Source organism: Cuculus canorus, chromosome 18, assembly GCF_017976375.1.
Source record: "Cuculus canorus isolate bCucCan1 chromosome 18, bCucCan1.pri, whole genome shotgun sequence".
Classification (NCBI taxonomy): Eukaryota; Metazoa; Chordata; class Aves; order Cuculiformes; family Cuculidae; genus Cuculus; species Cuculus canorus.
The window spans coordinates 1,383,229-1,398,440 of NC_071418.1; the positions used below are offsets into that span (position 1 = coordinate 1,383,229).

General features: G+C 51.2%; 2 protein-coding genes across 19 annotated transcripts in view; one reads left to right on the plus strand and one right to left on the minus strand.

Annotated features, from left to right (window-relative positions):
* LOC128854006 (uncharacterized) overlaps positions 1-15,212 on the minus strand; it is a 36,595-nt gene that overhangs the window by 11,571 nt on the left and 9,812 nt on the right. For 8 of the 18 annotated variants that reach the window (XM_054083522.1, XM_054083520.1, XM_054083519.1 and 5 more), the window contains 5 exons: positions 14,878-15,011; positions 13,481-13,587; positions 13,025-13,162; positions 3,777-3,931; positions 1,428-1,559 (listed from right to left, as the gene is read on the minus strand). The gene's annotated coding sequence lies outside the window, so the exon portion shown is untranslated. Of the gene's footprint in view, positions 1-57; positions 209-1,397; positions 1,560-2,768; positions 3,470-3,776; positions 3,932-13,024; positions 13,163-13,480; positions 13,588-14,877; positions 15,012-15,212 lie in introns of those variants that run through there. The other 10 variants (XR_008452893.1, XR_008452895.1, XR_008452892.1 and 7 more) reach the window with 7 other exon arrangements.
* On the plus strand, positions 1,558-7,708 carry WFIKKN2 (WAP, follistatin/kazal, immunoglobulin, kunitz and netrin domain containing 2). The gene is made up of 2 exons (XM_009563937.2): positions 1,558-2,762; positions 4,949-7,708. The coding sequence occupies exons 1-2, from the start codon at positions 2,562-2,564 to the stop codon at positions 6,458-6,460; spliced, it is 1,713 nt and encodes a 570-aa protein (XP_009562232.1). The 5' UTR covers positions 1,558-2,561; the 3' UTR covers positions 6,461-7,708.

Consider the following 15,212-nt stretch of genomic DNA (forward strand, 5'->3'; position numbering starts at 1 on the left):
TCGTGCACTGAACATGGTACCTGGGTGCCAGAAGAAGAAAGCTGCTGTGGGACTCACCTGTCCCTGGAGAATATCCCTCTGGATGGAGAGGACGTAGTGAAGCGGAAGGTTGTTCTGTCCATCTGATGCAAACCAGCGCCTAATTCTTCTGAGCCCCACTCTGTTCCGCTGCAGCTGAAACGAGCCTCTGGGCAAGGGGATCCTTGGCCTGGAAGGGGGAAAAAAACAAGTTAGTGTTATTTGTTCCTCCTTGGAAGGGAGTCCCACCTGTGGTGGGCCCACACTGGTTGGTCTCTTACTCAGCATGGTCAAAGCATGCAAAAAGGTGGTTTTGTGGCATCAGGAGACGGGACGGAAGGTGCAGAGCATCATGGACCCACCAGCTCCTCACCTCTTGCTCTGTGGGATGATGGAGTGACACAGCCCTAAAGGACTGTGAGGACATGGCAGAAATTTATCCACGGCTATGTGGTGGCAATGCCACGGGCTGAGGGCAACCTCCCTGCTGCTGGGCGAGACTCCTGCACTCATCCCTGTGGCTCCTCCAGCGCCCAGGATACCTGCACCCTTTGAGGCCCATGTACAGCTGGTTTCGAAGCTTATCTGCAGTCAGTTTTACAATATAAAGTGTCTTTGTTTAGTCAACAGAACCACTAATACATGTGATTTCATTGTTAATAGAGCTGTAAGAATTTTAAGTACCTCTTGGGAATGTGTCATTTTTGGTTGGCTTTTTTAGGCGTCGCAGGGTGCTGCGTTTGTCTTTGTAAACAAATGTTGAATAAAACATTTTGCGCCCAGCCACACTTTGTACAAGTGTCATGCAGGTTTCTAAAGTTTCAGGGAGAATAAATCAACTGCAAACTGCTGCCTGGCGGTTGACTTCGCTCCTTATAAATAGCTAATTTGGACAACTTCCCTCTGCACGTCAGATGAAATTCAAATACTGTGCATATCGTTAATGTGGTCACACAAATCAAACCCGCCAGAGCCTCTTTTAGAAGCCCGGGGTGCCACAGAAATGCTGTAGCCGAGGGCAGATCGGCTCTGGGATGCTTTCCCTTCCTTTTGGAGGCGATCCGAAAGCCCGTCGGGCCACTGCGCTCGGCCACCACTTGGGAGCCCTGTGGCCTGGGGCACTGCCTGCGCGTTGGCCCAGTTTGCTGCTGGTTATACTGGCTGGCAGCAGTCAGCACTGAGAGGATAATTAGGCCCAGGCTCAGCCATGAAAAACACCTTTGGTTTAATCCACCAAAAGTGCAGGTTGAGCACACCCAGGTCTGTTGGCTTTGCAGCGCCCAGCGCCAGGCGCAGGGCAGGAGCCCAGCCTTCCCTCCTCCCAGAGCTCAGCACTGCTGGTCCAGCCCTGCCGAGCCCCACGTGGGATGCGACCTTACCTGGTCCTCCCAGGAGGCTCTTAGCACCGTGCAGGATCCATCCGAGCTAGCCCCGAACTCAGCCCAAAGGCTCTAATCCTGGAAGGTGCTGAGCAACTCTGACTTCTGCCACTCGCCTCTGGATTCTGGCACGTGTTCAGCATGAGCAGGATCAGCCCCTCGCTGTAATAAGCAGGGAACAAGGAGCTCAGCTTGACTGAACTCCCCCCCCCCTCACCCCCCGATGCAAAAATGCTGTACATTCCTTTATGCAGGTTTCCATAGAGTTGAACTTCTACTGTTTTTTTGTTGTCGCTGTTAAAGGGGTCAGCAATGCACTGTACAATGGGATCCGGCTGTCAGGAAGTGGGGAGGAATTTGGGGACACTTTTAACATCTTGCTGGTGGGCTCGGAGGGCGGCATTAAACCCGGCATCCTGGAAACCTCCCCACCAAAGAGGAGAGAAAAGCCCGGAGGAACCCCGGCAGAAGTTACGGAGCCGTACAGCTTTGTCGATCCTGAGTTTAAATAAGTTATTCCTTCCCTGCTTTCTTTGTGAAAATATGATATTCTGGCTTTAATTGCTTCAATCCTATTACTCGTTCCTTTTAGCGAGCAATTGTGCAGCCCCTTGCCGTGGGGAAATCCCCTGCCCCGGGTCCCTGGTATTTAGACAAGTCCTCTTTCAGAACTAAATGCCATTCTTAGCATAGGGAAGTACTTTAGGTCTAAAGGGGTTAAGAAGGCCTCCCTGCATTCAGAAACATGCAGGGGTCCCACCGTGCCAGTTCCAGCCTTTTAAACTCTTTCCAGCTTTTTTTTCTTGCAACAAATCTGTCTGACTGCCACCAGGACATAGGAAGCGTGTGCCTGTCAAAGAAATCAAGTTTACTTTTTCTGACTTGTTAACAGAGGCAGGGTATAAATAGAGCGAACCCTGCTCCGACTATTAGCGTTTCGCTTAAAATAAGGGGGGAACTTCCTAGGACCTTTAATCCAATGAGGTCCAGACCAAGCTGCGCTATCAGCAGAGGCAGCGAAGGAGCTCGCTGAAGTTTTTGCAGAAGTCAGGTGCATTGGGGTTCCTCGAGAATTTAAGGCTTACCCCCCCCCAAAAAGCAACCCCAAGCAAACCAGAACCGCCTCCAGCTCTGTCCCTGCCACTGCCCTGGAGAGGTTCGGAGATGCTGGTGGTGCTGCTCACGCGGTGGATGTGGATCTTGCTGGGGAAGAGCAGCATCCTGTTGCTTCTGGAGGTCCCTCTGAAAGGGAGAGCTCTACCTCCCATCCGGTATTCCCACGCGGGGATCTGCCCCAATGACATGAACCCCAACCTGTGGGTAGACGCGCAGAGCACTTGCAAGAGGGAGTGCGAAGCTGATCTGGTGAGTGATGCGCATTTTTCTCTCTCTGTCTGCGGCGCGGGCGGTGGAGTTTGGCAGTGGGCTCGTTTGCACCGCAGCCTGTTTGTGTTCCAGCTAGAGAGGCGCCAGCTCTGTGCAGGACGCGATGCCGCTAGCGCACGTCTTTGATTGACCCGTGACCTGTATGAGACAGACCAGGTTTGCTGAGCTATCAGAGGAGTGGGGAGCTGCGTGGCAGCTGTCACTTACGCCCATGTGGGTGCAGCACTCGCTCCGTTTGATCATTCTCCTGCTTTCTTGTCAAAAGAAACGCCTGCATTTGATACTGCGGCGCTCAGCCTGCTGTGGGGCCAACCCATCGGGTTTTAGCAGTGTCACCATGTTCTTTGGTGGTGGTGGCCATCCTCAATGCCTTATATTCCTGGGAGGAATCCTGTATGAAACCATTTGATTTAACGTGGAAAACATCAGCCTTTGCTGCACTTGCAACACCGAGTGTTGCTTGGAGCACAAAACAGGGCCATGGGTGAAATGACCAGGCAGATGTTCCCTGTGATGATCCCAGCTCAAAATGTGCTTAGTTTACAACCTGCAAATTCATTTTTCAACCTGTCAGTGCTGCCAGCTCAGGCTGGCATCTGAAAATACCTGCTCATCCTGCTTCTTGCATCACGTCCAGCGGCAAAGCTCCCGCAGCCCAAACCAGGCTGACAGCAACACGTACCACGCTGTAAAAAGTCACGGGGTTTATGTTCTGTAGCCGGGTTGTGTCTACACTGCTAAAAGGGCTCGGAGGGGGGAGTAGAGAAAAAGGATGGCCAGCAAGTAAACAAAGAGATTGGCCCAGGTGGATCCCATCTGCTATGAATGAAGGTGCTGGGTTTACTTTTGCCACTCCCAAACCAACCCCCTTTATTCCAACTACAGCAGTGAATGTTAAACCCCAGCAAAACCCCAGCAGCAGCAGAGGATGCTGGCTTAGTGATTTACTAGTCAAAACCTGAAAGCTAGAAGCCATTGGCTAAAAATACTCACTTTTGCCTTGCCTGTGGCAGCACAGAGCCCCGGGGCCTCGCATGGAGCAGCCAAGGACCCCACCACAGTCTTCGCTAACGCCGTGCTCCTTAACCTCAGCTGAACGTTACCCATGCTGGTTTCTGACTTTGCTTCTGAACCCTAGCGATGTGCAGCTGGAAACGGGGAAAGATTTTGTTATTAGGTCATCTTCTTCCCAATAAGGAAAGGATACTGGGCTCAGGGGAAGCTCTTTAGTTTTGTAGCTTAAAAAAACACTTTTTGCTCTCACTTTCGGAGAAAGCTGTTGGATTTTGGGGGCTGCAGAGGTTTAAGGCATTGGAGGTGTGCCCCAGTGGGTACGTGGTAGCAGCGTTCCCGGTCCCTTAATGTGATCCGTAGCAGCACGGCAGCAATCACACACATCGAATACCTTTTCTACACAGGAGATGAAAATTCTGCTAAAATTAACTGCAATTTAGAGCCGACTGTAGCTGAGACGGGGTGTAATAAATCACTAGAAGAGCGATGCTGCATTTGAAAATAGGACTAAAATAGGACAGAGAAGCCGTAATGAACTGTTTGGGGTTTGTTTTTCTAAATACCATAGAAAAAGTATTTTTGGAGCAAGAATTTTTCTTACTTTTGAACCATTCTATTATTTCCTCTACAATGTGAACAATTACAAATCCCTGGCAGTTTCAGCTCAAGAGTGGGGCTGTTGGTCTGGCGGAATTCAAATAATACTTTACATACTTCTGTGGAAAATAAGAAGGATTACTGCCTACAGCCATATGATAAGACTTTCCATCCGCTCTTGTTTCTCAGGGCTTGTCCTCAGGCATTTTGGAGAGCGAGGAAGGGGGGTTGGTTGTTCGTTCAGTAGTCGAGAAGTCCATGTGACTCTCGGAAAGGCTTACGATGAGGTTTGTGTTTGAGACACAGAAATACATCTTGTTTTTCCAGAGTCTTCTCTTGAAGCATTTCAGAAACCCCAGTGCGTTTAAACATGGGAGATGCTGGAGATGTTTCTACTCATTGTCAAGGTGGACACTGAGTGTCCAACCACAGATGCCTGTGCAGACCAGGTCCCCTGCCTTACCACCTTGAAAGTTTGCTTTCTGCTTGATGGTTCTCAAAAACGAACATCCCTCTGTCCCCAGTAATGATCGGGTCATTTTCTTTCCCCTCAGGAGTGTGAGACCTTTGAGAAGTGCTGTCCTAATGTCTGTGGAACAAAGAGCTGCGTGGCAGCTCGGTACATGGACGTCAAGGGGAAAAAAGGGCCGGTGGGAATGCCCAAAGAGGCAACCTGCGACCGTTTCATGTGCATCCAGCAAGGTTCAGAGTGCGACATCTGGGATGGGCAGCCCGTCTGCAAGTGCAAGGACAGGTGTGAGAAGGAGCCGAGCTTCACCTGTGCCTCCGACGGGCTCACCTACTACAACAAGTGCTACATGGATGCAGAAGCGTGCATCAAAGGCATCACGCTGAACGTGGTCACCTGCAGGTACCATCTTACCTGGCCCAATACCAGTCCTATCCCACCGGAAACAACAGCTCACCCTACTACTGCCTATTCCGAGACGACGGTCATCGATATCTTGCCACCTGCTCTAGTGAACAACCCTGTCCATCAGTCCGTCTACGTGGGCGAGACCGTCAGCTTCCTCTGTGATGTTACAGGGAGGCCCAAACCAGAAATCACGTGGGAGAAGCAGGTCGATGGGAAAGACAAAGTTATTATGAAGCCAAATCACGTCAGAGGGAATGTCGTGGTCACCAACATCGCCCAGCTGGTCATCTACAACACCCAGCTCCAAGACACAGGCATCTACACCTGCACTGCCAAAAACAGCGGTGGCCTTCTCAGGGCTGATTTCCCTTTGTCAGTCATCAAAGGAGAACCCACATCCAAAGAAGCTTCCCAAAACAAAACACATTTTCCAACCGATGAGTGCCTGAAGCAACCAGACAGCGAAGACTGCGGAGAAGAGCAGACCAGGTGGTACTATGATGCAAAGAAAAACAACTGCTTTACTTTCATCTACGGGAACTGTAACAGTAACCTCAACCACTTCGAGACCTACGAGAACTGCATGTTAACGTGCATGAATGGCCCAATCAACATTTGCAATCTGCCAGCCCTCCAGGGTCACTGCAAAGCCTACGAGCCCCGGTGGGCCTATAACAGCTTGACAAAGCAGTGTCAGTCCTTCATTTATGGTGGGTGTGGAGGCAACGAGAACAACTTTGAGAGCCGGGAGGCTTGTGAAGAGATGTGTCCTTTCCCGAAGAACACTCATTGCAAAACCTGCAAACCACGCCAGAAGCTGGTGACGAGCTTTTGCAAAAGCGACTTCGTTATCCTGGGCCGTATCACAGAGCTGACAGAAGACCAAGACTCGGGACATGCCCTAGTGACAGTGGAGGAGATTCTCAAAGACGAAAAAATGGGATTAAAATTCCTGGGGAAGGAACCACTAGAAATCACGCTTTTAAATATGGACTGGAGCTGCCCGTGTCCCAACATGACCACGGTGGATGGCCAGCTCATCATCATGGGAGATGTCCACAATGGCATGGCTGTCCTACAGCCAGACAGCTTTGTGGGCACCTCCAGCATCCGGCGTGTACGGAAACTCCGCGAAGTCATCCACAAGAAAACCTGTGAGCTTTTGAAAGAGTTCCTAGGATTGCATTAACCTCCTTGGCACGTGTCAGCCTGCCAGACCCGTGCGTTATGTAGGGCTAACGAGCGCTAGGCTAGTGCACAAACTAAAGCTGTTTGAAGATTCACCGTAGGAATTAAGCAGAACCTTATTTTAATCCATTAATTATGCTTAGCAACAACGTAGTGTGCTCTTTGGCAAGCATGTAAAACAGCAGCAAAAGGCTAGTAATCTCGCACCGAAATAAATTTGTCCATATAGGAGTGCCATTTACCTAGATGACTCACTGCAGTAATTATACAAGTTTTATGTAGCTTCCATCATAAATGATGGAATTCATAGCATTTGTTTAGCTAATTGGCACGCAGCTAAGTAATAGATAATGCCAACTTAATCTGTCTCATTTACAGTGTGGAAAAGTATGTGCTGGTAAGTTGTTATAAGCAAGTCACACTCTTGTCTCCTTAAAGCAGCACTAATATATCAAGAGAAGAGCCTGTAAATTATTGTCTATATCTACAATTGTGCACATTTAACCCGTCTATGCATTACAGATTTGCTTCTTTTAAATGGAACTTCCCTAGCAGTTTCCTTTGCAAGGTACCTCATTTTTAAACGGCAACTACTACCTATCTCGCAGTCCTCACTGGAGAAAAGAAGTCCCTTTATCCTATGCCCAGGACACCAGGTCCTCGTAGAAACTCAAGGTACGGTCTCACCCCAAAATTACTTTTCTGACATCAGAACAAGGTCAGCAAACCCCCTTATTCCACTGCACTTCCCTGGTTTTCTTTTAACCAATATACTGCCCATTGCAAAAGGGCCAAGGCAGAAGCACAGCAGCCTGCTGCCAGCTGTCTTGCTTTCGGAAAGCCTTTACACCTGAGCACATGCAGCAATTTATTGCTTATTTTCATTCAAAATCCTGCTTTTATCAGTGAGAGAGCAAAGTCGGAGGAGCCAGAACAAAATCCAAACCAGAGAAGTGCAGCACGCAGTCTGCAGACTGCGTTACACAGACACAAAAATGGAAAACTGAACTGCCCAGACACAAACACACAGAGCGGACGCTCTTTAAAGGCATTTATCAAACTGACCCTTTTAGAGCCCCCTTCCAAACCACATACAATGTTTTCCACCAGGCCACTATACACACGCGTCTGAATAAATACCCTGAGACAGCCCGGGCTGTGGGTATGAGCGTGTGCACACGTGGGATTGATCGTTTTAACATTCCTGTGTCCAAAAATGTAACATTTGCCTGTGCAAAAATCCTTCAATAAAGAAAAGACTGATCCTGGATCCCAGTTCAGTGAAGGATTGTCATTGAGGGAAGAGGGGCGAGCGTGGCGGGGCGAGCCTTAGCGTTGCTCGCTCTTCGGTTGGCTCAGGCAGTCACTCCGATGGTGCCCAGGGCTTTCTGCCTCACACAAAGGGCCTGTCCAAGGCTGGACTGGTGTCAAGAGACGTTTGGGTGAGGGGAAGGAAGGTGCAGCGAGGGCTGCCCCGTGGTGCCATCTAACGGGTGGCAGGACAGAGGCTGGTAGCCGGCAATAAGGGTGCACTAAGGGCTGGGAGAAGGAGATTTGAATAGGCAGATGCTGGGCTCCAGCACGCTGAGCAAGACTCCAACCTCCCCCCGAATCCTGCACTCATTGGATATTTTGCAGCTGCAAGGAGGAAGAACAGAAGCAAAGGTTACAGGGATGAATGTGGGGCTTTATATGGCTCTTTTTTTTCCCAAAAGCTAAAGGATTTTGCAAGTGTGGGAGTGTTGGAATGACTTGGGAGACATGGACCTGGTTGTTCCAAAACAGCTGGGACGCAAATGTAGCTGAGAGCAAGAAGCACACAATTAATTGCTTCTGCAGCGCTTGAACCTGGGGTCCAAAATGCCACCTTACCTTTTATTCCTGGCAAACTCGCTGGGAACAAAGCACACACATAAAGCAAAGTGAGTGTGCAAGCGATCTGCTGTGGTGAGACCTACGAAGTGTAATGTCTCCCCTCGTCGGGAGACACGCAGTCGTGGGGCACAAGGGTGTCCTTGAACAGGGGATCCCAAGGGACACTTTGGGGGACACGGGGGGACACCAAACAGCCCAGCCCAGCTCCCATGCTCATGGAGCTCCTTCCTACGGAGGCAGGCTGCTTCCGAGCCCCACGGTGCCTGCGGGATGCACAGACGAGAGTCAAACCCAGCTGCCATCCCACACCACAGGGGGACGCAGTGCTGGCACTGGCAGGGATCCAGCTGATCCGTTCAGCTCCTGCGGTGCCATGTGCCTGTCTTGGCTGGGACCAGCTCGGTACCAGCAAACAGCCCCTCAGGGACAGGTCACCCAGAGAAGACACCCCATGGCTGCCCCGAGGCAGGAGGAGCAGTGCCGTGGGCATCCCCTCACCTGCTCACCAGGGAAAAACCATCCCCGGCCATCCTGGGGGCACCCCACCTCCCCACGGCGTGGGACCGACCCTAACCCCAAACCTCTCCACCTTCTGACCTTGAAGAATTTAGCTCTCCACGCGAAGTATTTTAGTTCAGCCTCTTACTAAACCCTTAAGAAGCCTAAAATTCAAGTCTGACCAGTCAGCCAGCCTGAGGAAAGCCTACGCACAGGGCCAAGCGCTGAAGGATGTTGTGAAAGCCTTTGTGAAGCTAATAGGTACTTGCATGTGGCTCCTGATCAGAAAATCCCTTTTGTGTTGCTCACGCACTCGGTTTTCCATCCTGCTCTCTGGGGTGCATCTCCTAAAGCTGTCAGAAAGCTGGAAGGAAACACCAGCATTTAGTCTGTAATAAATACATGAAAGAAGAAAGAGAAAGGGAAAAGCCTGCTCGATTCCTCTCCTTGCATGGCAGTGGGCTGGGAAGGAGCACAACCCCCTGTCTGAGGCTCCAGGGAAGAGCTGGAGGAAGGATGCCACCTCCAAAGCCAGGTGGCCATGGCCAGCAGCTGCTGCCAGAGCTCTCCGCCGCACATGGACTCCAGAGAAGCGGCAGCATTCCCCACAGACACCAGCCCAAGAAGCAGCGAGGAAGGATGCAGACTCATGTTAGCATCCAAGACCTACAGGACCTCTCTAGGGCTGAGGGATGGATCTGATGGACAATTGTGGTCAGGCAGAACAGCACAGAGTCACCGGCACCAGCTTGGCGTGCGCATCTCCCAGTCTAGAGTGCAGATAGAAAGTGCAACATGTGAATCTGCAAACCCTGCAGCCAGGGCGCAGTGGAAACCACCCAGCGTATGGACCTGACAGTGAGCCACAGGTGGTCGTGCAAACCATCTGCAGCTCTGCTCCATCAACAGGGGGACACACAGCGGCTTCTGCGTGTGGGATGGCACAATCATACCCTGGTTATGGGCAGGGCTCGATGCACGGTACAGGCAGCAGCGCAGGGCACGAGGAGGGGTGGCTGGGTGATTACTCAGAGGTAGGATCCTGCATCACGGCAAAGCCCAGAGCAGCTGAGGTCAAAGGAAAGAGGAAATAGAGTGTGTTCTCATTGCAGGGGCTTGGGATGAGGTCAGGCAGATGTCTTTATGGGCATCCAGCTCCAGAACTTGGTGCTGATGACACAATCGGAATATGATTGAGACAGCAGAGGTATTTAAGAGCTTAGCTCGTTGTTTCAAAGGGAATTAGGGACCCCTGTGAGAAGCACCTCCTGGGCACGGGGCCTGTTTCCTGAAGAGGTGGCTGTGACCAAGGTCACGCACCGCTTCAGCCAACACCTAATGACTTCCTGCAGAAAGGAGGAGTGATTCAGCTGGTGCCAAATGAGCACCTTGCACCACAGGACCCACATCCTCCCCTGAAGCACCGCGTGCCCCGGTTTGCTGTCATGCCCGCGGTGTGCACGTGCTGTGAAATCCTCCCTGTAGGTAACAACCAGGAAAAGACCATGACCAGGCTGGGTGTCTACGCTGAGCCTGGATGGAGCCAGGTTTCCGGAGGCACAGATGTGAAAATGTCACCCTGAGATAGAACTTTGAGTTTAGAGCTTGTGCTTTTATACCAAATATTTAGTGTTTTCCCCTTCGCCAGCTCTGGTTACTGATCGACTACGAGTAACCTCCAACTGCCTTATTGATTTACAGTGCCTGCCAAAGGACAAAAACTGAGCCCCATGGCCAGGACCTGAGAAATACCCTGAATGGAGGTTGCACAATGGAATAAATGTTCTGCTAGCTCTTTAAATCTTGAAAAAGAAACAAACCAGCCGGCTCAAGCTCCTGATCTACAATGCAAACACCAGTGGGATGCGGAGATAACGCTGCGGCACGAGCGGCCGTATCTATAAGCGAGAAAAGCATCACAGCCTGTTTAATTCACAGCTATTTATGGCCGGGAAAATGATCTGACATTGAAGGCCGAGAGTGTAGAAAGGGAATGGAAAGTCATCCAAAGGCTGCTCTGCAGTTTGGTTTTCCAAGTCAGGAATCTCTCCGGTTTTGGGGTTTGACTCTGTGCGTGCCCCCGTTACCGCCCTAACGTCCCTGCCAGCCTGGCACTGGGTGCTCACCCATCGACACCTGCTCCTCGTGGGCCTCACCAGCACAGGTTGGAGGGTCTCCTCCAAACCCCGGGGGTGCTGGTGGACACGGACCTGCATGTGCTGCAGAAGCCCACGGCCACACCGGCCCTGACATCACTGAGCACAAAACTCAGCACAGGAAGGACGTGGAGCTGTTGGAGCAAGTCCATATGAGGACAGGCTGAGAGAGTTGGGGTTGTTCAGCCTGGAGAAAAGAAGGCTGCGGGGAGACCTTAGAGCAGCTTCCAGTGCTGAAAGGGCCTCCAGGAAAGCTGGGGAGGGGCTCTGGATCAGGGAGGGCAGGGAGAGGACAAGGGGGAATGGTTTTCAGCTGAAACAGGGGAGATTTAGACTAGATATAAGTAAGAAATATTTTACACTGAGGTGGTGAGGCACTGGCATGGGTTGTCCAGGGAAGCAGCAGAGTTCCTGGAAACATTAACAGCCGGGTTGGGGGGCTTTGAGCAGCCTAACCTGGTTAAAGATGTCCCTGCTAAGGCAGGAGGGTTGGACTGGATGACCCGTAAATGTCCCTTCCAGCCCAAACCATTCTACGACTCTATGAAAACACAACAGATACAAATGACCACATTTCAGGATTAAAGACAGTTTGGGGTGAGAATGATCCTCCTCCAGATCCCAGCCTGGAAAGGGCCATGGTGCTTGTCCCACCTGGCAATTCCTACCCCCTCCACTTGCCCCAGTGATGACTGGCAACGCAGGAGGAAGGGAGAAGGCTGGAGAGAAGAGAATGAGCAGAATGTTCATCTGGAGAGAGAAGGGTGAGCACTTTTTTTTGCCTTAAACTGGCATGACACCGTGGTAGTTAGACTGGATTAACTGGCATTAAAAGGAGCTACACAAGGGCTTTGTGCCTTTGCTTCCTCATTTGCTCTACTCCTAACACACCCAAAGCAGGGGCGATCGTAACACGTGTCAAGGACACGACTTCCTCTACTGCTTGAAATAACTAGAACAACAGCAATGAATCTCCAGGATCAGATGGTGTTCACCCAAGGGGAAAAGTACTCGCATCAGAAGTTGCTTAACCATTAACCGCAGTGGATAACCTTTGCTTCAGTCTGTGGCAGGGCCAGAGGGTGGAAGGTGGCAAACACGGAGCTAATTTTAGAGAAGGGTTCCCAGGGCTGGGCATGAAACCTCAGCAAGTGTGGTGGAAACTGCAATCGAGGCTGAAAGTCACAGTTGAATGAGAAACACGGTGGAAAGAGGTAGAGTCTATGGGCTTCAACAGGAAGGGTGGCTCTGTAATTCTTTGAAGCAATCACAAGGACATGAGATGGTCCAGCTGGTAGGGTTGGCTTAGACCAAGACCTTAGAGCAACTTCCTCACCCGAGGCTTTTAAAGCTGTCCTGCAGGGAGAGGCAAAGCAGTCTCCTGAGCCCACAAACTGGTTGAAACATCAGTGAGAAAGGGTGGGACTCAAAGGGCAGTTTTCACAATGAAGGGAAGTCATCCCAGCTCCCAGGGGGCCTGGATGAGAGTCTGGGCTGCTTGATGTAGATGGTCTGGAAGAGGGATGGGCACAGTGGGTTACAAAGGGTGTTGAGCTGAAGATATTCAGGGCTGCAAAGCTGCAAGCTGACTGGGGGGAGCTGTAGAAGGGAGGGGTAATACCAGGTGACAGGATGATGAAACAGCAGACGAAATGCAATATTGATTATTATTCCTGGGGGGAAGTGAGTTCAAGTTGTCTATGGTAGCTTCAAACAAGCTGTTCCCATTTGAGACCTGGATGATCCGCACGTGGATCTGACCAGGGCGGCCGGTCCAGCCCTGCCTCTGGTGTGCAGGCAGTCCCGGAACAGATCTTGCACATCTCACCTCTCAGAACAGCACCAACAGCTTCACAACATGCAACACAAGCTCAAAAGCCTACAAACATCTTACAAACGCAGCAGCACGTGCCCAGCACGCTCAGAATGGGTTGGTGTCTTGCTAAGGAAACACTACTTGATGTTAAAGACTTGCACCTGAGATCACCAGATAAATCTTAGCCCCATCCCAGCCCCACCACGTCAAAGCACCTTACCTCCACCTGCCCCCAGAATGTAACCAGCTCCAGGAGGGACAACAGTTGCAGTCACAAAACTTTCCAACTCTGGAGTCCCAAGTCTCTTTAGAAGGCGTCCATGTACCATTGCTGCATCCACAGTGCTCGGGGAGGATGCTGGAAATAGAATCATGGAATAGTTAGGGTTGGAACAGACCTTAAAGATCATCTAGTTCTAACTCCCCTGCCAAGGACAGGGACTTGTCCCACTAGATCAGACTGCCCAAGGCAAAGCCTGGAGAGAAAGAAAGGTGCAACCAGGATGTTACAGACACAGTCGGGGGGGAGAAGAGATTCCATTGTCCTCAACAGATCTCATCATATAAACAGGCAGGACTAGGTTCTCCATCTGGCAGCGTCCAACAAATATAAACTACATGAGCCAGCAGGGTGAGGGAGGGGATTCTGCTCTGCTCTGCTCTCATGAGACCCCACCTGGAGTCCTGTGTCCAGTTCTGGAGTCTTCAGCACAGGAAGGACATCAATCTGTTGGAGTGAGGCCTGAGGAGGCCATAGAGATGATCCGAGGGCTGGAGAACCTCCTGTAGGAGGACAGGCTGAGAGCTGGGGTTGTTCAGCCTGGAGAAGAGAAGGCTGCGGGGAGACCTCAGAGCAGCTTCCAGTGCTGAAAGGGGCTCCAGGAAAGCTGGGGAGGGGCTCTGGATCAGGGAGGGCAGGGACAGGACAAGGGGGGATGGTTTTCAGCTGAGAGAGGGGAGATTGAGATGAGATTTTAGGGAGGAATGTTCTGCTGTTCAGGTGGGGAGGCCCTGGCCCAGGGTGCCCAGAGCAGCGGTGGTGCCCCATCCCTGGAGGGGTTCCAGGCCAGGTTGGATGGGGCTCGGAGCCCCTGATCCAGTGGGAGGTGTCCCTGCCCGTGGCAGGGGTGGGACTGGATGGGCTGTGAGGTCCATTCCAGCCCGAACTATTCTGTGCTTCTCTGATTCTATCAGTCTATTAAAGCAAACAACCGGCCCCCGACCCTTCACACACACAGTTCTTGCATCCCCCTCAGCCCTGGCACAAAGGATTCACTTTCTCCTTCACACGGCTGCGTCTTCCCATTTTTTACAATGTTTGGGGTACAAAGCAAAAACCAAACCCATCCCTCAGCACTCAGATCATGTCAGATCGCTGGAAATCGGGGCAGGAGCTCCCAGCTGCTCCCGGTGCCCGACGCGAGATGGCGGTGGACTCCTGGGCTGGGCCCTCCCATGGATTCACACCGGTTTATTTGCCTCTTAAAGCAAAATGTGCTGCAGTTGGGGTTGGGTTTGCCCTGCCCTGGGTAATCAAACTGCTCCACAGACACTCGGCTGGGGAATTTCGATTTTCTAAGAGGAAAGCAACCCCCCCCGAAGGCCGATTCACGTTTGATCCCGTCCTTGCCTGGTCAGTAAAATAGCAGGAGAGGTTTTAGGTTTATCAGGGGAAAGAGAAAACTCCAGCAGGGAGTTCGTTAGGGCAATCAAATCCCTTTCCAACGCTGCAGGAAAAAGCCACAATGTATAATTTATTTGAGGCTTTTTTTTCTCTCCCTGTTTGCAGATTGCACAGTTTCTAAATATATTGGTCCAGCTATTCAAAATTATTCATGAATCGCTTCAGCGAATAACACTTGACCTGCGGATCATCTGAAAAGTGAATATTGCAATCAAATTCATCGTCGCTGCTGTAATTTGTTGTAGCTACCAGATGTGTACGGCTCAGGTAATTAACTCAGAATGAAGCTCAAATTGTATATTTGATTGTAATATTTGCAATTCACAATTTTGACTGTGCTAGCCAGCTCCAAAAGTCATCTAATCAAGAAGCGGGCAAAAGTATCTTACCTCTGACATAACGGAATTGCTATTTTTATTGGTTGGTTCGGGGTTTGGGTGAAGGAGCAGCCGTTCCCGAGCCCGTGCGGCCGGGCTGTGCTTGGGCACAGCAGGTCACCCCGAGACAGCAGGGAGTAAACAGACTGAAAAGGAAAAATTAAACGCTTTCTCAGATCAGAGAATGGATTGAGAGCAGCGCTGAGGAGGAGGACTTGGGGTGCTGGTGGGTGAGAAGCTCTACGTGAGCCGGCAACGGGCGCTCACAGCCCAGAAACCAACCGTGTCCTGGGCTGCATCCAGAGCGGTGGGACCAGAGGGTGAGGGAGGGGATTCTGCCCCTTCGC